At 42.0% G+C, this 22,642-nt stretch overlaps 3 protein-coding genes across 3 annotated transcripts; 1 reads left to right on the top strand and 2 right to left on the bottom strand.

Annotated features, from left to right (window-relative positions):
- Window positions 1–1,504: 1,504 nt before the first annotated feature.
- On the bottom strand, window positions 1,505–2,382 carry LOC135639209 (chaperone protein dnaJ 11, chloroplastic-like). The gene has a single exon (XM_065153009.1). It carries the CDS (start codon window positions 2,263–2,265, stop codon window positions 1,801–1,803), a length of 465 nt encoding a protein of 154 aa, XP_065009081.1. The 5' UTR covers window positions 2,266–2,382; the 3' UTR covers window positions 1,505–1,800.
- Window positions 2,383–7,250: 4,868 nt separating this feature from the next.
- Window positions 7,251–8,662, top strand: LOC103984560 (proline-rich protein 4-like). Its single transcript, XM_009402078.3, has 2 exons — window positions 7,251–7,465; window positions 7,629–8,662. Exons 1-2 carry the CDS (start codon window positions 7,294–7,296, stop codon window positions 8,501–8,503), a joined length of 1,047 nt encoding a protein of 348 aa, XP_009400353.2. The 5' UTR covers window positions 7,251–7,293; the 3' UTR covers window positions 8,504–8,662.
- A 165-nt stretch (window positions 8,663–8,827) lies between these two features.
- On the bottom strand, window positions 8,828–10,724 carry LOC103984780 (glucan endo-1,3-beta-glucosidase 14). The gene has a single exon (XM_009402340.3). It carries the CDS (start codon window positions 10,540–10,542, stop codon window positions 9,238–9,240), a length of 1,305 nt encoding a protein of 434 aa, XP_009400615.3. The 5' UTR covers window positions 10,543–10,724; the 3' UTR covers window positions 8,828–9,237.
- Window positions 10,725–22,642: the final 11,918 nt, after the last annotated feature.

Here is a 22,642-nt window from a genome sequence, read left to right as displayed (position 1 = left end):
CATGATATTTTCAACAATATTGGAAGAGACTAATTAGAAAAAAAAAGGAAAGCCAGGTTGAGTGTAACCCTATCGTGTGTTCTTACCTCAAATCAGATTAAGTGGACTACATCTAATTAACATAGGCCTTCATATATCCTTTCATTGACGAGCTGCGGTCAAGCCATCACATCCACTAACGACGGCTGGAGCGCCGCATTCTTGTCGCTCATCTTACGGCACCAACCTATGTTTCTTGATGATGACCATTTCAGGTTGGATCACATCTCCAATCCATCAATATTGCATTACATTCGACCAATTTCGACACAAACTCGTACTATAATTTTCGAAAATGAAATTGGTTCCATTTATCTACCGCTCCATCCATATAATCAACTTGTTATTATTCATCAATAATATTACAAATATTCTCACAAGCATTGCTGCCTGTGCTTAAGCTGAGTCGTTGAAGAGACGGAAGAAATCGGATTACCGAGCAAAAAATATTTCGTATAAAGTAGAAAATTATGTTCGAAATTGTTTCTCGTCTACTACAGTCTGCGCGTTGCCTTCGTTGTTCGCTATCTCCAGGCTTAGCTGCAATTTTAGCTTTGGATGTCAGCTTGAGTTAGTCAAAGCCTAAATCTCAGACGTAAGCTTAAGAGATTGCGTAGCTGCAACTATTCTCCTCCTTTGACTTGGTCATCTTGATACGGAAGATGACTAAGTTGGAAGAAATAGCTTTTAGCCTTGACTGGTCGCAAGCTTATCTAAACAGTGGCGCACATAGATTTTGATAGAATACATTAAACATGCAAGTGTAATAGAAATGCATGCGAAGATAGATATCTTGAAGTTATCCGGCGGCTAAGCCTTGGGTTACGTATGTTGAAGGGTATGTATGTTATCCGCAAGATCTGGCCACGAAGGCTTCTTACGTTTTACCTTTCATGTTCAAAAGCGACAGCCCACACAACCTCGATGAATTCATGCTCCACTCACCAATCTCTTTTGGACATTGATTAGGAAGATTTGGCCAATTTGAGTCATTTAATGCCACCAGTATCTTGGACTGGAATCATCTACGAGGTCTGTGGAGTTGGTGCTGTCCAAACTTGTGGCTTGCACTCACCGGAGTGATAAGCTCATTGACTTGGCTATGTGCACAAGCAAAGAGAAAGGTGTTCTTCCTGCACATGGTAAGAAAATTATAGTCTTTGCGTGCTTCTGTCATTCGTGTCTAATTTTCTCAGGACGCCGATGTCAACAGCCACAAGATTCATGGCCAAAGGCAAGTTGCATGCTCAGGAGAGGCAACTTGAACCCAAACAGAGCTCATGATCTCAGTGCAAGATGTTTTGTGAATCAAATTGCCTAAGGTCATCAGCACTCTGGATTCTACCCTTTTCTTTCCTGCTTCATGAGCCACAACCATGACAAAGATATGGTTCTTAGTGCTCACAACCACTTAATTTAAGACACTTCCAAGCAGTTGCTATATCACAATCATCTCAAACATGACTTACATTCATATCTCTGTTTTTTCCTTCCTTCTATTAATTCATAATATTTAAATTACTATTACATATTTGTAAAACTACACTTCTGCATATTATATATATATATATATATATATATATATATTACTGTTTTGGCCAAAAAAATGAAAAATCAAAATTAAGGTAGGAGAAAGTCAGTCTGCTGTGGCGTTGACAATTTCACAGTAGTCGGATCGTCGTAGCATCATGATAAGGCTGAGATCCAGCCGTTCGGATCCCATCTGACGGCCACTAACGTCGCGGCAGAACATTCGGCCTCCTACCAGCACTGGTCCGTCTCCCAAGTCCGGCGGCGGTTTCCGGGGAACGACGCGGTCCGCGAGTACGACGAACGGTGACGGCGGCCGAGCGACGCGGCTGCCGCCGACGAAGCCGTCAGCTGGCGATCGTAGTCGGCGCGCTTGTCGGGGTCAGAGAGGGTGCAGTAGGCGGCTTGGACACGCATGAATTCTTCCGCGGATGCGCCGACGTCCGGGTGGCATTTCAGCGCGAGCCCGCGATACGCCGCCTTGATCTCCCGGCCGCTAGCCCAGGCGGGGACGCCGAGGACCTCGTAGAGCGAGGTGGGGAGTTCTGGGGACGGGTTGGAGACGCCCGGGGAACGGAGGACAGCGGCGACGGGTGGAGACCTTGGGGAGAGGATGGCAGCGGCGACCTGGCGGGGCGGAGGGGCGACGCGGGGGCCAAGGAACTGGGAAGAGGGTAGAGGGTGCGGAGATAGCATGACAGCGGATCCAATGGCTTCAGGGAGATCGGGATAGGCTTGGAAAGTAAGTATCCCTTCCTTCACTGGAATTGCAGTCGCCGCGGATATCTTATGCGTGGATAGAGATCAGCAATACGAATAAAAAAATGGTGTGGCCGCCTTTTCAGAAGATATATGCACCCAGGAAAAAGACTTGTGGAGAAGCTGCAGCCAGTAACTAAGACAGTGATTCGAGGTTTCTGTGATTCATATGACGTGTATGGAGGAGGATGAGAGACGAATTCAAAGAGGAGAGAAGAAGAAGAGGGAATTAAGGAACCAAATCACAGAAAACGTTTATAACCGGGAGAAAACACAAGCAACTCACTTTTTTCTCCACTGCACCTCTCTCTCTCTTTCTCTCTCTCCTTTGAATTGGGTTGCTCCGTACTAGTCTTATTAGATTTTTTATATGCTAATTAAATGATTAAGATATACTAAGATTTAAATTGGAATCTACTGATCAATAGGAAGAAAATTCATGTTACAATACCTTAAAAAGATTACTCTCTTAATTATATTTCCTAAAATCTCTGTTTTCGCCCATATATAGTCAATTACTTTGATCACGTCACATAGATTTCTCCTCTTATTTCTAGATACTTTTTTACTTTATCAATTACAATAATTTTAAAAATAAAAAGATGAGAGAAAAAAAATCTAGTTTTACTTTGTTTGTAGATTATGTATGTAGATCATGATGTGTTATTTCACGACAGATACTCTGTTGATTATTATGTTTAAATGATATGTAGCCTTAGATTACGATACTTAATTTTAATCTTAACATTAAATTTTTACATTTGATGATATATAGATGCCCTTAGATTCTGATTAACAAATAAAAATTTCTATTTAATTCTAACTCTAATTAAGGATAAACCTTTAAATAAACTCAACTATTATAGATTTTTGATGTAATTGAAAATTGATGTCATCTTGTCGGTCTTCATTTGTGTATAATTTATTAATTGTACAGAGGAGAATTCTAAATTTTAAAAATATCTAAGATTAATAATCGAAAGTATATATAAAAAAATATAAGATTAACATGATTCAATAAATTTCACTTATATTCATGAAAGAAATTAAATTCTTCAAATTAATTATAAGACTTTTAGTTATCCCCACTAAATATATATTCCATCACAGGCCCTTTTACACAAATCTCAAAGAACCTTTTTTTTATCCTCTCTAAAGAATTTTAGTGATTGTCTAAGCTCCTAATCAATCACATTATGTTAATTGATTTATTGAAAATAAATCTATAATATGTATATGTAGGCATCTTGAAAGACAATTATAATGGATAATTTACTTGAAAGACTTTTTTTTTTTTGGTTTTTTGGTGTCCCAAGTTTTTTTATTTAATTTTTTTATATCCTAAATGTTCTTCACCACCTCCTCTACCATATCGCTTTCGCTCTATCGTTTTGTGTCTTTACGATGCAAGACATCTTGGGTGACCCTGACCTTTCCTTGAGCAATATAGACTAGCACCTACATTCTGTCATAATTGATAGAGTTCTTGGGGAAGATGGAGGTGTTAATTGTGCGACAAGTACTATAATTGAAATAGTTATGAAGTGTTGGATCTTCTCGAGAATTCCAATGATGGAGACTTGGCCTAAAGGTCATCAAAGAATTGCTGCATATTAGATCGGGGCTTGGAGGCCAGGTTGCATGCTTTTGCACATGTGTCATTAGGTTCGGGCTCTCAGTCATTGTGGTTCTAAATGATGGCATCGCTTATCTCGGTCTAGAATAGTTCATGACCATTATCGATCCATATCATGATAGACTTTGATGAGAGATGACGGGACCTCATGACACAATGAGGAGGAGACAATTACAACAAGGCAAAGGAGGAGGTGATAAGGTGCATTTATGATATTAAAGAAAACATATACGAAATGAAAAACACTAAAATTTAATTTAAAATATATATTTTTCAGAGAAATTACCCATATAATTATTTCTTACAGCATTTTATCTATAATCGTTATCGGAAAGCATTTTCGGTTGCCAGTGGCACCCGTTTCGAACTTGCTTTGCATGTGATTTTATCATTATTGCAAAAAATAACATTATTTCTCAAGTAAAAAATCATATATATATATATATATATATATATAAAATATGGATAGTAGCAAATTATACTGAGGTAATAGATTTCATTATTATTAAAAATATTTAACAATTTCTAATGCCAAATAAAATAACAATTCTTTTTATCAGTTTAATTCAGTAAATAGCTCGACAAAGAGTCAAGATAGTGAAAGAAGTGTCAAAACATTGATGCAGTACGACTTTTCAGCTAAATAACAATGTAGCAATTAACACATATGTGAAGATAAAACTATTTAAAAATGTAAATCCATAACTTTCAGTAAGAAGCTCGAGTGCATTATCATTGGATCAATATTTAAGATGAAAAATATTTTGGATGAGATTTCGAACTCTTAATCTTTGGTAAAAATATATCGTACACTATAATCAGATCGATGTTTAAAGTATAAAAAGTATATCAAATGAAAATTTTAACCCTCAAACTTGGTTATAGGGTTTGATATATATACCACTTATATCTTTTAGTAAGAGGATCTGGTATGCGATGATCAGACCAATGTTTAAAGTGTAATATACCTAAAATACTCTTTGATACTTTCATTGAAAACTTAAATTTAAAAGAATAAATATAAAAATCATGAATTTGTAAGAATATACTTTTAAAAATAGTGTTAAATTTTTTTAAACTAATAAATTTAAAGAATGGATGTGACGTTATAATAAAAGGGACAATCGCAACGCGACGGCCAAAGACGATTGTTTTTTTTCAGTTAATGAGGAACAGTAAGAATTCTTTATCCTCGGAGAATGCATGTCTAGTTTAGTATCAAAGATCAGGTTGAAATAAATCAATGACCGATAAAGTCTGCTTTTAATTCTTGGAGGAGCCATACTCGAGTTTTCACTTTTGGACATATGTTGCAACCTGAATTAATTTAAATTTTCATATTGGTAGATTGACTAATAAGGTATATTTTGGGTCAAACACATGTCACGAACGATGTCACGCTGTGCTATAGTAATCAACAAAGAGGGCACCTCCACATGCTGAGTCAGAGATCGTACTAAGGCGTTGCTCGGCACGTCTACCACGCCAACCCGCGTACCACCATACCAACCTGAGAATCAGCAAGGGAACACCCCCACACGCCAAGTCAGAATTCGTATCGAGGCACTGTTTGATATATCCACCATGCCAACCCGCGTATGATTGACCTTCATACAGTAGTATAAAAGCCCATGGCCGGCATCCGGTCAGAGGGAGGGCAAAAACAATTCAACCCATAACTAACTTGTTCGTCGGAGGGGCCAAAATTAGGAATCATCCAACGAAGGCCATTTTTGCAGGCAAGCGGCCACCCCCGAGCTGCGGGCGTCTCAACCTGAGAATCGTCATCCAGTGAACAAAGGTGAGCCGCCAACCAGCCCAAGAACGGAGAGACACTACTCGACACAGACGATGCCTGGACTGAGAGATGCTGATCAACATCTCGTCGCGAGGGCTCGACCTACCTCGACGACCAACTCAGTTGACAGAAGACTCCCGACATCGATCCGTGGACTGAGCCGTGCTGACAGATGTATGATGGTGATTAGAAATGAACATGAACGAAGAAGGTGCTGACAGATGTATGATGGTGATAGAAATGAACATGAACGAAGAAGAGGTCGACGAAGGTGGTAATCATTCATGCTGGACTTTGATTTGCCTGCGGAAACAGTTGGGAGAAACGCAGTTAATCTACTGATCATTTAATCTGTGAGGTCATTGATTCGGTGAGACCGGGATTTCGATAGCATTTTTTGTAATGATTTTGAGAACGACTGCATCATACAATCTTATCGAGCATCAAACCTACTCTTTGATCACCTAAATTATGTTTCCGGTTGCACCAACGAGAGGGATGGATGGGAGAATGCCTCACAGTGACAGCATTAATGTAGTTCTGAAAGCGATCTCATATGTATTAGCTATGTAAAGGGATCAATCATATTATGATTCCCCAACCCTTCTCTGCTGCAGTTCCACAATGGCGAGCAAATGTGTCACGCATTTATTTTATACGAACCCACTTAGTTGGCGAGTAGTTGCGCGCAGATCAATCTGTCACTTCCTTTCTTCATGATATGTATGATGTTATACAGCTTGGGCAAGTCTCTATCGATGAGCTGTTGCTTCATCAAGTTTGCTGTGTATCGGATTCACACTGTAAATAGTCTACTGCTTTCACCATCTTAGATACAAGATCTAACTACTTCCTTCTACAGATCATAGTTCTATGCTTCGAGTCTACTTCCAGCAGCTGACTGATTTACATAGGTTCAGTGGCTTTTGCACGTTCATTCATCTGTGTTCATCGTCGTAAACTTAGAATAAGTCGACAGTAGATGGCACCGATCTACTCTGGCACTTGTTGTGCAACAGATATCTTCAAGAACTCCTCTGACACGAATCGATTGAGTCCAGTAAATTCCACGTACTACAGCAGGCACAACGACAGCAATTACATTTGCAGAACCCACCTGCTTGTCAATCTCTAGGAGTAGCCACTGACACCTTTCCGATGTTGTAGAGTGAAGTGTTGTGCAAGTATATATACATTTGTGATCATTTCCTCAGTTAGGATGTTAGGATTTATCCCAGGAGCAAAAGCGGATTTTTATTTATGAGAGGAGGAGGAGGCAGGTCTACAGAGATGGCTGGATGGATCGGTCATGGAGATGAGTCGCTGGCGCATTTAATAGCCGGAACTGTAAAACCGGTGGCAATTGAGGCTTCCCCGATTGCACCTCCGGGGGCCTCTTTACATGTGACTGCTTTTAACACCGTGTCGGGCAGAGCGCACAGCTCCGTCGTATATATTGGCACGTAGGGTTCTTCACGATCCAAAACATTGGAAGATAAAAGCTTCTTCCCTGCTGCGGATTAGTTCCGTCATGGGGACTCCTCCGCGTCCGAGAAGCATGTTGCTTGGGTTATGTGCAGTACTGCTGATGCTCAGATTCTCCCGTGCTGCAACACAGACTGAAACATCGGTCACCGTCGTCGGTGCAACCGAATGCTTAGACTGTGAGCGCAAGAGCATAAAACATGAGAACGCAGTCAAAGGTAGTATATTCCACTTCCTTCTTTTGTCTCCTATCTGAAAATTCTTAGTCTTAGTCGTCGAAGGCTCGATTAGGACATTTGATATACACTTGAGCTAAAATAGTTTGCTTGATGCTTAATAGAATGTAGTGCATTATGACGCTTTCTTTTCTTCATCAAGCAGGGCTGCGTGTGGCCATCAAGTGCAGAGACGGCAACGAGAAATATGAGATCAAAGCCACAGGTGACCTCAACAGCAACGGAAGCTTCAACGTGAAGCTCCCAACCGAGCTTCTCCAGGACAATGGCGAGCTGAAGCACGAATGCCTCGCGCAGCTGCACAGTGCCTCCAACGCACCTTGCCCCGACAAGAATGGGCTGAACCCTTTTTCTAAGTTGATCCTGAAGTCCAGGGAGAAAGGGAAGCACACCTTCACTGCAGCGGCCGGGAAGCTATCGTTCTCGTCGGCGACGTGCGCGTCAGCTACCTTCTGGCCGCCGTACAAGGACCCTTGGCACAAGGCCTTTCCCAAATTTCACCTGCCTCCCTTTAAATTCCCACCCAAGCCTTGCTACGACCACAAGCACCACCACTCGATCTACAAGCCTCCGGTGCCGACCTACAGTCCGCCAACTCACAAGCCCCCGTCACCGGGAGGATCGTATTACAACCCACCTGCTCAGGTCCACAAGCCACCGGCACCAGTCCACAAGCCACCATCAGGGGGATATTATAAACCTCCTGCCCCCGTCTACAAGCCGCCTACACCGGAATACAAGCCACCATCAGGTGGGTACTATAAACCACCGCCTGCTCCGGTCTACAAGCCGACTCCGACGCCGTACTACAAGCACCCCTATCATCCCATATACAAGAAGCCATTGCCTCCCATTCCGAAGCTCCCACCTTTCTTCCATTCGCACCCCAAGATCTCCTTCCCTCCGATCTACAAGAAGCCACTCCCTCATTTCCCTAGCTGGCCCCCTTTCTCTTACTGGCACAAGTACAAGAAGGGACACCCGAGCTTTCCGCCCGCCAAAGTGTACTTGAAGCCGTAGATCCAGAAGCTGATGTGTAATAAATGCTGGTCTTAGGATCTGTGCGAAGCTTTTGTGGAGAGTGGTGCTCTTTTACTGTGATGCCTGTACCAGGTGGACGATCGAAGCTCTTTGCTCATCTTATTTTCAATAATTTGAAGTACTGTTAGATTTGATGTGTGTACTTGATCTTCTGATTCTGTTTATTTATAGATATATTAAATTTAATCCATAATCTAAACTGATTTAACTTTTCGAATTGAAGACATTTTATTTGTGGACGAATAGAACTGTTGGCGGTTCCCTGCAGCGTGATTAGGGTAGAAAGACCCCAACGGGCTCTTCTTGAATCTGAAAGCAGCCCCAGTACAAGCCATCGGAGCAGCCCATTAAAATGATGTTCGTGAAGCACTAGGTGGTTGGGGACGGGGCATTAAAAAAGCACGTCGTTCCGAGACGTCGCGTCATCCACTTCCCACTCGCCGAGCACCCCCCAAATGTTAGCAATGCAAACTGCAACCGGCGAGGAAAAGATGATGGTATGCCACAGCTTGAGGAGCTCACAACTTACCAACGCCTCCTCTCTCTCTCTCTCCCTCTCTCCTATTCTCCCAACACAAACGACCAGTATACTGATAGAAGAAGTAATGGCAACTACAAATTACTAACCATACAGCCTTTATCTTCTTTCTTTTTTTACTCTCATCTTAGATATCTTCCGAGCTCCCTTTTCCATTAGTGATGGTGTCGAGCTCTCAAAGTATTCTCAAGAGCACAATTTCTAGTGCGATCACCGCCGCCAATTCTGGTGCCAGCCTCGTTAAATGTAATTCCGGCTCGAGGTAATTAGTCAACATCAAGAAAAATGGATGATCAGGTGAACTTACTGGCGATGCGCCGGAAATGCTGAAGTACCCGGACTCCCCGCTCGGCCCCGCCGTCGTGCCCTGGCCCGCGCCCGAGGCGGCGGTGGAATTGCCGTCCTGGTGAACTGGGACGCCGGAGAGCTGGTACGTCGGGGTGCCGTCTGGCTTGAAGAGGCCGAAGTTGCGCTCCGAGGACGGTCCCGCCTTCTGGTTCTCGTTGAAGAGGGCGAAGACGTAGGCCCGGAGCGGCGTCCCGGGTACCAGCGGCGTGCCCTTCTGCTGCGCTACGAGTCGCATCAGGTTGCCATTGTACTGCGCCGCGTTCTCTGATGTCGCCCCCGTCTCGTTGGCGTCGCCCGCGGACGGCCACCCCGTCTCCGACACCCGCACCTCCACCCCGCCGCCCTTGGATGCCGACGCGATGGCATGATACATGGCGTCGACCTGGGCGTACAGTAGGTTGGTGTAGCGCAGGCCGGTCCCCGGGTCGGTGAAACCAGCCGCCCCTGGGTCGAGGAGGGCGTAGTCGAGCGCGATGCGAGAAGGGTCCTCAGCGTAGGCGAAGTAGGGATAAGCGTTGACGAAGAGAGGTGAGCCGGTGCGGGCGTGGAAGTTGAGGATGTCGCGGACGTAAGGGAGGATGTCCGGCCGAAATGTGGCGCCGGAGGGCGGGAAAGACGGCGTGGCGAGGATGGCAAGGGAGTGAGCGGAGGTAACGGCGACGTCGCGGTCGAGCCCGAGCGCAGCGAGGGCATCGTGGAGGTTCTCCATCGCCGGAACGAGGCAGCGGGCCAGGGAGGCGGCGTTGACGCCGGTAAGGACCTCGTTGCCGACGGTGACGGCGACGATTTTGGCGGCAGGGAGGAAGGCCAGCACGTGGGCGCCGGTCCACTCGAGTGCCTCAGCCTGATCGGTGGCCACGGCGGGAAGGCAGCGGTCAGGGAGGCCGACGACGAGCTCGACGCCGGTGTTGGCGAAGGCGTGGAGGACGGCGGGCTCGGCGTCGTAGAGGCGGACGCGACCGACGCCGATGGAAGCGAGGAGGCGGGGGACCGACTCGGGAGGGGGCAGGTTGTCGGCCACCCGCCCGTAGTTGACGCCCACCAGGGAGGCGGAGGTGGCGGCGGAGGGCGCCGCCAGGGCGACGAGGAGGGTAATGAACAGCGCCAGCTTGGAACAATGCAAGGCCATCATCGCGTTGTCTGTGGCGTGGAAGCGTCAAGCGTCAAGGACAAATAAAGTAAGTGGGCGGGCAGGCGTGCGTGAGCGAACGGTGAGCGACGGCAGAGAGAAAGAGAAGGGTAACGTTAGAAGAGCAGTAGAGTAAGTCTGATTTAGGTGGAGAGGTAGAGATGGAAAGCTGGACTTTCTTTTTGCCAGCGACAGTTGTGAATGCTTTGGGTCTGTGACAGAGAAAGATATCGAGCGTTTCACATTCTACGCAAGTCCTCTCGACGCAGAAAGCTCCCATTGCATTGTCAGAAACCAGTGAAGTGAATGCTTTGGGTCTGTTAGCAAGAGATACATGTAAGTTTCAGAAAACTATTTATGTCTCTTCTGAAGCTTAAGATATTGAAACCAAACAGTGGTTCCACATCGCTGTCTTGTCTTCGGTGCGAGGCCATGGCATGATGATTCCAAGTTCACGGCCAATCCAATTACGTGTCGGCCTACTTCTGGCAGAGTAACGCACAGACATATCATTTGACTGCGTCAATCAGTTTTACCGATTCAATGTAAAGCATTTATACACTTACAAGTTGTCGAAGCTTTTCGTTAAGGCTCATAAGGTCTTCATTACTATTGTCCATTGTTTGATTCTACAACAATGTCAGGTTGAACGAAACGAGTGCTGTACGTTGTAAATGAATTTGACCCACACCAAATTTAAGTTGTTCAATCAATTAACCTTGACTTACATCTACGAATGAAAGAAGAAAAAATCATTACTATAAAAAAGACTATTACAAATATCTTAGGAAGATGTTCCTAGGTCATAAAACACTCAAAAATACTAAATAAGAAAAAATACAAATTATAAGCCCAAACTATTTAACTGAGTGTGGACTTAAACTCAAAATAAATATTTAGGTTTTTCTTATGATGCATCTGATTTCAAAGCCCAAACCCTTATTTATAGTTTCAATAGGAGATAACAAGACTGATTTTCTCAATGTGAGACTATGGGAATTGCCAAACTAACAACCCTTGACATCTTGGAAGTGATTGAATGTCTTAACCATCCAAACTAGTGGATATTGACTTTTTTTCATTTTACTTGATAATTTTTCCTGTGAGTATACTTAATTGTCCAATAAATATCGATCGTCCTACTATATTGAGTTTTGGACTTGAATCATTATCACTCATTGTGTATCGATTTCGTCTTAATTTAGTCTCAAGGACTTGTTTTGAGTTTACATAAATCTAATGCATGTACTACTACATATTATAACTTACATTAAGTCAGGGCATCAACATAAGATTTGTACGTTGGATATTCGACCATATAGCTTTGCTAATCCACATATATCCATCACTTTTCTTTTTTTCTAAAGCAAGGAAACTTATATTAGATTAATGAGGATTCCGAGGGACCTGTGTCCTCCAAGGATGATCAAAAAATAGGTTTGTCATTCATCCTACAAAAGTAGGCATACTCGTGGGCAAGTAAGAACGATCAAAATGCTGAAAGTAGATGATATGGCATATTTCAGCACCATCCACATGGCAGCAATCGGTGACCACGATAACACCAACGAAGGAGCTCTAGGCTGACACAACACGACACCTCGGACCCGAGGGAGTCGATTATACGCCCTCGCGTTGTTCAGGACCGTACAATTCGACGCTGAACATCGTAGAGTCATTCCGGAAAGCTCGAAATGGCTCCACACAGTGCGGGTCTGCATAAGTCGACGTCGAACACCACAGAGCCATTCCAGAAAGCTTGAAACGACACCACATGGTATGGGTCCGTAGAGTCGGTCGATGCCCGTCCGTAAGGTACACGCAAGTCGTCGGAGAAGTCAACAACCATCAACGGACCATGAACGATCGACCTCTCTTCGTAGGTATAAAAGCCAACCCCTTGACCAACGTCAAGAGGAGGACTTCAAGCATTCAACTCTCTCTTACTCCATTCAACACTAACTTAAACTTCAAAGGAGTCGAGTCGGAAAATCCTCTCCCAGATCTCGACTAGGAGCTCGGTAACAAAGAAGCAGGCAACTCGTCAAAGGTAAGACCGCACTTGGAAGATGAGGCTCGAACTCAATCTGACTCGACGCTCACTTCTACTATATGAGCTTTTGCATGGGTAACTTTGTGCATTTGAGATTGGACCAAGTCGTGCTAACACCTCGATCGTGACATAAAGGTTTACCAACGGTGTATAACATTCAACTTAGAAGTGAAAGGAAAATAAAATGTCAAAGAGAATGATACGAAGACTGTAGTGAGTTAGGGTGTTAGAGATGAGTAAGTTGTTAAGTCGAAGGAAGTCCGACCGGATTCCCAATTGGTGCAGGTTAAGGCGTTCAACGTGGTTGAGTCCCATCAGCATGGCGAAAGCTTCTGCTACGAGAGTCGATGAGGTTGAGCGAGGAGCCTCTCTTTCAAGAATGATCTTTGCCTTCGGCATCCTCGATGACGAAGTCAAATAAATCATATCACTCGAGAAATAAAGAAGTATATGCTCTTTGTTGTATGCTCTGATATGGTGTTCCCCTCGAAGTGTATCTTAGGAGCATAGATCAACTCCTTGTGCTAGTTATTGTTATGGTCAGCCTGGTCATTCCAAAAGCAATATCTGATGATCTTGCTCATATTTCTAATGATATGATCTTATAAGAAATCCAAAAATTCTCTTATACCCATCCATTGATTCTCCCAAACATTTTTGTAAGCCATCCTACCTTAAAAACGCTCAAGAATTCTGAAGGGGAGATGAAGATTTTAAGATATGCATAAGCGGGCAACAATTAAACACACACAGTGTTTGTTGGCATCCCGTAAGGATTTTGGTAGGGACTTTGCGTCCTCAACACAAAATCGCACCAGTCATATATTTTCCTTTTTTGAGAATAATAATAAAAAAGGGACCAAAATATTCCAAACTTCCTTCCCAAACAAAGAAGGTTCTCATAAAGACTTTGCATTCTTCTTTTTGATCACATCCCTTTCTGCGTTGCACATACAGCTGCTACTCTTCCTTCCCTATGCGGACATTAATCTCTTCAGCATGTACGTTTTCTTCTTCTCCTTTTCGAGTTCCTCGAATAATCTGGACGGTCTTAGAAATCATCTTTCTCGAAATCCATTTGTTCGAGTAATTATATATTAACAAATATTCATGTGTGAGATTAAGATTGAAGAGAAATAGTTAGTTACACATGGGTAATAAGGACTAAAATTTATACATATTATCATCAAGATTAGTTTGATGTCACCTCACGCCTCGGACGATGCGACGACACTCGATCAAACGGACCAGAACACAGGCCGAGACGCATTAACACCTACTCAGGCTCGGTTCTTCACGCCACGTCAAACCAATATCAGACGCAATCAACCCGCCTGCAGAAGGCGGGCACATCAAACAACAATAAGCTTCCCTATAAATATCCTCTCGTTCATCGGATAAAAAGGGGGATAGAGGGAGACACACTAAAACTCTTCTTCTCTTGAAACCCCCTCCACATCTCCCTCTAACTTGATCGTCGGAGGGGTCGGGCCGAGGTGCATTTGGTCCCGCGGGCGAGCTCGTTCATCAGATAAAAAGGGGGATAGAGGGAGACACACTAAAACTCTTCTTCTCTTGAAACCCCCTCCACATCTTCCTCTAACTTGATCGTCGGAGGGGTCGGGCCGAGGTGCATTTGGTCTCGAGAGTTCCTACCCGAAAGAGACGACTACACCGTCCCGATCGGACACCGCCCCCGACCTCCTCGACGGGCTTGAGGAACGCCCCCAGGGAGATCCACGTCTTTCGGACCCGAACCAAGCGGCGTAGACCCGAGGCCACATCTCAAAGTTGTTCACCGCAACAAATATCGTAATCAAGGAGACTCAATTTATCACACCATAAACACAATCATTTGTTTTTGATGTAATAGAACAGATAATACAGATTTCAATTATCTCTTAATTTGGAATCATTGAAGCCATTAGTTTTCTTCAATTCCTGGCCTAGTCAGGATAGAATCCATCACGACCGGTTAATAGAACACATCAAATTGCAAGATAAAACTACTCGATGATCTGATTGGAGACATCAAAACTTCTTTCTTCACCTTTCTTTCTATCGGTGGCATAAAACTAGCAAAATTAATTGGTTTTTGCTTGGATCGGTTTACAAAAATCACCCAAAGACATTACCAAGTTCAAAATTCGAATGACATCACCAAAGACGGCGTAACAAAACTCGTAGCAATCTCACGCTACCGAATCATACCCAAAAAGAGGGCAAGAAACGGCCCCTGCCGTAGAAATCAGATTCCATCCCTCCGTTGGGAGAAGAGGGACGAGCATCGAGAAAGAGGACCGCGGAGTCACCGATGCGCCGTCACCAGCGTCTCGATGAACCTGAGCCCGTCGAACCTCGGCGCGAACTTGTCTTCCGCGACCTTTCTCGATCCCGATCCGCCGCCGCCCTCCCTCGACGATCCCGATCCCGATCCCGGTCCCTGTCGACCAACACGAAAGATTTAATCCCCTATCAACAACCAGGAGGTAACGGCGAGGAGAGTCGTACCTCTTTCGAGGAGGAGCTGGAGGCGCGGGAATCGGGGGAGGCGGCGGCGAGAGCAGCGGAAGAGACGGCCGCGAGGGACGCGGCGAAGAACCCGACCTTCTTCATCTCCGAACGGTCTCCTTCGTCCACTGCCGCCGCACGGTGAACCTTTGCAACCCTGCCTTTGTCGTCTTTCTTCTCCCCACCACCTGCCCTTTAATATCCCTGACGCAAACTAAACCGAATTGAAGTGTGGGTTTGGGCTCCGACGCGTTCGACCGACGGCGGCGTCAACGCAGAGCACGGTCAGATGCAGCCAATAGCAACGGTGCCGCGTGCGTGGAGGATCGGGTTCTGCTTGGGTTCGACGCGGCTGCCAGGAAACATCGATATTTATTGGGTCGGGCCGTGGGTTTTATATTTGGAGTAGTGCGGGCCACCCTGTCATGGGGCCCACCAGGGATCTCCGATTCTTTTTTTCTCTTACTAAGGAGATAAAAGCAGATATCCAACGATGAGATTTGCTGCAGTTGTTAAGATATGACCCTTGATGTGATCAAAGGGGTAACTCAGAATGTTGACTTAGGATTGATATAGACTTCAGCTCTTTGTGTAGCAATCACTATAATTTACAAAGAGCCAAGTTAGATGAGATTTTTAATATAATTTTTTTAATACTAAAATCTGTAATCGATGAGGATAAAATAATTTTAATAAATAGTCATGCCTTCTCATGCTTGACTAAGTTGTCACGAGCTTAGTTACTACTGAGGACAAATATTTGTCCACTCATAGTACTAAATTTTAACCTAATTATTTCAAAAATGGTCACATCAATAATCAAGTTAAGTAAATGAAATGTGCCATTCTTGAGAGAGAGCATGAGTGTATCATGTTTAGGATCATGATATGGATCGGATCATTATGTAACTAATAAGTTGGTTCGTATTGTGCACCCAATTTAGTTGTGCAAATCAGTCGAACCAATTAAGTTGGTTCGATGAGTTGGGCCGACACATACCTATCAAGTGGGTTAATTTTGGATTTGCACTTTTGACCCTCGTAATGTTGACCTAACTCCTTTTGCGTCCGTGCCTTCGATCTGAATGCTTTAGTCTTGACCGTCCACAATGATCAAACTTATTGTCATCATCAATGTTGACATCCAAAGCATAAGGCAAACATTGTCACAGTCCCTACTTTTGTTCCAGCCCATCACACGTCTAATTCCTTGGTGGGTTGGGCTGCGAAAACGCCCTCTCTCTCTCTCTCTCTCTCTCTCTCTCTCGCTCGCTCGCTCGCTCGCTATCTATCTATCTATCTATCTATATATATATCTCCAACCTAACGCAATCGACACATCGACGTCTCTACCAAGGCTTGACATTAATTGCAATACAGATCCAACTGCTCTTCCATGGTTAGGCTTTTCGATTCGATCAAAGCATTAAAAGCGCGTGACCTGTGGAAACAACTTGTCGCATGCTAGTTGCAGTTTAGATGTCAACGATTTGAGTTGTCGATCTGAAAGCAACCTGCCTTGTGTCATTTCTCTTCTGGATCAAAGAGGGGAATGATCTGCGATCCACGCAACCATCTCCTACGGGAAGCTCGGACATCCTTATCCGGGGAGCAGTTGATCTGTACCATCCGTCCATCACCGGGGCCACCACCATCCGCCCCTCTATTGATCCGAAGACTTTAGAGACATTCTCTTTACTTGGCCATCGCCTTCGTTGATGGGACTCTCCAGAACGAGCTGGGCAACGTACTCCAGGAATAAGTTTAGCTGTTCAGTAGTTGGGCTAACTGCAGTCGTCTTCTCACCACAGCGTAGAAATCTATCGCATGAAGCTGACGTTCCCGTCTTCGCTTGCAGGTCGACCGCGTGAACGTTTGTTTACCTGTAATGAGGCGACTTCGTCGAGCTGAAATGTAATCATGTGCAGGGAATGGAGTCAGCTTCCAGCTGGAGTAGATGCAGGAATGCATTCTCGTGTCAAGAACAAGGGGACCGGAGACTGAAGCTGAAGACATTCACACAAGAGAAGACAGAGATCCACATGGGAGTATGGGGTTAAAGACTTCGACAATGTGCATGCTATTTAACGGATTAATTGTGTATTATTATTATTTATTTAGATTTTATTAATATCATAATTTTATTTTTTAATTTTTTTAAAAAATTAATAAATAATCTTATTTATCGGAACGTCATTAGTTATATTGATAGGAAACACATGTTGAATCGATGCAAAAACAATGGGAAAAAAATATTTTTAATATTTTTAATTATTTTATTGATAAAAAAATAATTTTAATATTTTATAGGTTAAAAATAAAAATATTAAAATTATATTTTTATCCATCACTTTTATATTAATCCAACACGTGATGTCATGTGTTATAATTTTTTATCAATATAACTGATAATATTAAAAAAAATATTTATTTTATTTTCAAAACTATAGGGATCTCAATATAAATATTTTAAATACAGATACAATAATACTAATAAAGTCAAGTATAAAGTGTAATATGTAATTAGTCCTATTTAACCATAATATGAATAGTTTAGAAATTTTGGTTACCATAGCACCTCATATATCACAGTTACATGCTATAAAATCATATGTGTAAATTTTGTAAGAAACTTTCTTCTCTCTGATCAGATTTCATCATTATATATATATATACACACAAAATACATTGTAGTTACTTTTAAGCCCATGGAAACACGATTCTTCATATGATTGGTATTGTACACCATATTGAGATGAAATAGAAGTCTGAAGATTCGATCATTCTTATTAGTCACATTACGCTATAAAGTAACATTTATATTAATTTTTTCATGAATTAAACTATTAGTTTCCAACGTAGCTATTGTTTTCAACAAATTGAAACTTAATATGTGCATATTGAGGTCGATAAATTTGAATATAACAATACATCAACTATAACATCTAGAGGAACTTGCTTAAATGATACAACCAATGGTGCCTTCATTTCAAACTTGCTTAAATGATACCAAATACTCAAACTTTTTTTATGAGCTGTTATAAGCTTGTAATGGAGAAATACTAACTTGATGTGCTCTTTTTTACACGAATAAAGTCAAAAAAATATGTGAACTTTTTAACTCGTAGAACTTTTCCTTCGATTGAAACATGACACATGTCACGGACCGCATCGTTTCAAGATTTTTGTTTCTTTTTTACAAACGAAAATATTTTTAAAAATAAGTTAGATCGGATCAATTTTATCACATCGGAGATATTGAAATTGGTTCGATCATCGCAGTAGTTGGTTTTTCCTTCTTTACATATTCCCTGTTATGCATATATATCACATCATCATAATAGTTGGTTCTTCATTCTTTACCTATTCTCCGTTATGCATATATATCACATCTTATGTATGAAAAATGAAAAACATACTTCCATATTTCAGTTAGATTTAGTTTGTGTTTACGTTGTAACGTGAGAAACTATAAATTTTTTTTGAAAAGGTTTAAAGCTAATATTTTTTCTTTTTGGTACAGAATCAAATTAATCATATTTACTGGAGCTATTGTACACTGTTCGTAAAACTTAATGTTTCCAGCATCCATTGATGTTGACGTACCAATATATTTCTTATGCAGCCGCAGACAGAAAAGACAGCCTTGGAAAAGAAGCGTTCGACCTGCAACTGTCGTGTTGTTTTTGGCGAGACGAGAGAGAGAGAGAGAGAGAGCCTTTATCTACCGTATATTTTGCGAAGCAGTATCAGATTAAACTACACTGTGGAGAGAGAATAACTCGGCCAACCAAACCTGAGACTCGCCGGTGCCCACCGCCCATCACCCGATAGTAAACCAAATGGACACTCTCTGTCTTCCATGAAACATAAAGAACGACTTAGTTAAGTCGTAGAGTCGTTAAGGAATACATTAGACAGAAGATAGGAAGACGTAGCTGATAAAGAAGCATGCCAAGTTTGAACAAATTAACATAAGTTCTTTTATTATATTTGCGTCCAACCATTATGTGTGGAAGAATTGGTCCGAACCAACCAAAGCATTCAAATAGTTCTAGTACTCATTTAGTTCAAATTGAAACGATTATGGGATTCGAGATAGATCCGATGTGGTTTTGTGGTGGATTCGAGATAACTCCGAGGTGAATCTAAAATGGTTCCGTAGTGGATTCGAAATTGTTCTGAGGTGATTCCGTAATAGCTTCGAGGTGGAGGTATTGAACTCTCGAGGCACTACCTACACTAGGATCAGGATCGGAAGAAGTTTTCTGATCCAATTTATTCGATACTGAAGTTAGTAATATGATGTCTCCAAATGTGAGTTTAAGTAATTCAAGAAAGAATAGAACTCCCCTATTCCTCTATTTATGATATATTTTTTTTATCTTAAATGAGGGAAAAAAAGTTTATAATAACATTTCTCGTCCTAAAGAAAGAGAAAGAGTTTAGAATTGTATTTATTTTCATGAAGGGAGAGAAAAAATTTGTATAGCTTCTTGTCATAATGACGAAGAAAGAAACTTATATTTCTTTGCTTTAAATCTTTATACACTAACGAATGAAGGATGATTTAGATCTCGTATGACAATCACGTATCAATTGATGATGAATTCTCTATCAGAAATTAATTGAAATCAGGATGCTTTGGCTTTGTTTCGATCCCAATTTCAGGAAATCAAAATTGATAATTCTAATTCGATTACGAACCGATAGAAAGAAGAAAAAAAACCCAAACATATCTATAATTAATAGATCTATCCTTTTAATAATTTAACAAACAGTTAATTAGATAAATATTAAAATAGATTATTCCAGTTTGAAATCAATATTTGACCTAAAATCAATTACATATAGACTAAATCGGAACGATCGATTTTAAAATTGGGATCAAGATTTCAAGACCCAACAAGAGTTAGAAAGCACCAATATGTTGATAAATGATTTAAATTTTAGATGGTGTTAATGTGGGTTATATAGCCTTAGTAACTCTGATTACTTACTTACTATCTTCACCGCGATCACTAACCACTATCATCATCTTTAGAATTATCAGCAGTAATGATCGAAATCTGTCTTAACAAATTCATGTTACTACTCGAAAGGTAACTTTTATTCACTTCACAAAAGCTTCGACCACACAAAAGAAAGATACTAAACGTCCCCAAGTTTCCTCCATGTTTCTTTTGTCGCTCGCTCATACAACGACGGCACGAAGAACGCTCCAATCAAGTCTTTTTCTACAACATTTATTTATTATTTTTTCTGACCATTTAAATCGACGTGTACGCCATCTTTCGAAAAGTTGACCACAGTACGTGTATTTTAATCATGGCGTAGTGTCGTTTTATTCCTCTGGTTGCGAAAAAGAAGGATTAGCCGTTGCACCCTTTTCTTCCCCCTCCACGCGTATCATCGCTTCTCGCCTGCACTCATTCTGACATGATTGCGGCACACCTCCTTTTGAAGTGATGGAAGCTACCCTCCTCCTCTCGACGAGACCACCATTTACCACCACAGCGCACGCTTGTCGCTGCGCTCGATTGCGTTGTTGTTTTGCTGTCCAGCATCACGAGTGACTCACATGCTTATGCTGCTCACTTTTTATTTCTCCTTTCTACACAGCTCACTGTTAAAGGAGGCAGCAGCTGCCAACCGGTCGTACTGATAAGAAGCTGTGCATCTAAGCAGGACGACTGCTGCTGCTGCGTGGCTTTCTGCAACCTTGTTGCTCGTTGGGAGCTAGCGGAGCTTCGTTTTTTGTTTGACGATATCGAAATTGCCTGCCTTCCGCGCCGGGTTTCCTGCGCTGGACTTGCTTTCCCCACCAGAGAAGCAACCTGTCCCCCTGTTTTGTTCTGCTCCTCTGTTTTCGTATTCTAATGGTTTAAGGTAAATACAAAACAGCACAGTAATCGGTAGACCAACTCACGGTACCATAAAAGTAAGAAAACATGTGAAGAACCACATTTTGACTGCTGTAGATTTCAAGAAATCACGGCTGAATCAGCCTGGCAAGGAGAAGATATAACAAAGCTGCATGCATGATCGTAATTGTACCAAAGGGCTGGTGTCGGTGGGTTGGTGCGCCATTCATTTGCGATTTATAGTCTTGTCGACACATCCCATTATGATCCAGAGTGAGGAAAAATCTTCTCTTTCCGAGGGTAGTTCATGACAAGGAAAAGATAGAGAGAGAGAGGAGGTGATATAATAATTTGTATACCATATAAGGATCAGTTCATTTTAGGTGATTTTTTAATTTTTTCTTACAACATTTCATCGAAGATACTCGTTTTTATTTCTTTCAAATAGTACTTCTATTTTTATAATATCATAAACGCTTCTTACCGATCATTTTTTATCATTTCGTATCTTTGTCTCATCCCGCTCATGTGTCTCTTTCATCGTCACCTATATTGATCATCTATCTTAAAGACCTCATAGGCAGGATGAGATTGACGGTAATAGAGAAGATCCTAAGGGATGGGATAAGACGGAGATACAATAAATGAGAAAGAGCGTTTGATAAGGGGTGACATTAAGACGATAGGCCTCATAGCTGTTAACCATAAGATTAGAGATTTAAGCCTTTTTTTTATATCAAAATATTAGAAAAATATATCATTAACATCTTGGTCAGCCCAACATGATCTAGATATGTATGTGCAGGAATGTTCGAAATGTCTCTGAGGTGAAAATATCTTGGTCTTGAGGTGGAAATGTTATATTTCTAAGGTGAAAATATCGTACTCGTAAGATAGAAATATCATGCTCTCAAGGTAAAAATATCATGCTTTTGAGATATCACATGTACAAAGATTGAGGTTGAGAGAGGTTTCTTGATCTGATTCCTCTGAGACTAAAGTTAGTAATATAAGATCCTCAAATGTAGATTTGAGTAGTTCAAAATAAATCAAAGCCCATCTCTTTCTTTTGTTTGGGATATGCTTTTATATTTTAAAGGATGAAAAAGAAGTTTGAGATTACTTTTCTTTGCATAAAGAAAGAGAAGTGGTAATTATATGTCGACTGATGGTAGATTCACTGTCACCAATGTTGTTGCCTTTAATACCATTAACTGCGGAGTCATCATAGCTTGATTCTATCTTGAAGGCACAAGTTCGTCCTCGAAGCCCACGTGGAAGTTATGAGAGGTATTTGAAGTGGGGAGAAATTCAGCTTATGCAACCCCGAGGTTCCACTTGTTCACGTTAGGCAAGCTCCATGTTGTCTCGAGGTACGCCTTAGTTTTGTTGGGATCCTTGCGCAAGCAATCAATGTTATGAGGTGTTTCCGACCTGACATCTCCAATAGTAAAGTTAGTTATGGTGTGGAAATAGTAAAAGTTTTTTCCTTTGATCTCCCCTCAAGTTCTAGGTGCTAGCTTTTGTACTTGAGTGACTGACGATGGGAGGTTGATGGCTCTTCTCTTGATCCATGGTCTTGTAAGGACTCATTTATGTCGATGATTGGCTAGTATGTATCTTTGTGATGCATCGTCAGCGAAAGACGATCGCAGGGGGCACCATTTGTCTGAGA

Source organism: Musa acuminata, chromosome BXJ3-5 (genome assembly GCF_036884655.1).
Source record: "Musa acuminata AAA Group cultivar baxijiao chromosome BXJ3-5, Cavendish_Baxijiao_AAA, whole genome shotgun sequence".
NCBI classification, from domain to species: domain Eukaryota; kingdom Viridiplantae; phylum Streptophyta; class Magnoliopsida; order Zingiberales; family Musaceae; genus Musa; species Musa acuminata.
The sequence above is the reverse complement of the archived record's forward strand: the minus strand, read 5'-3'. Positions and strand labels throughout refer to the sequence as shown.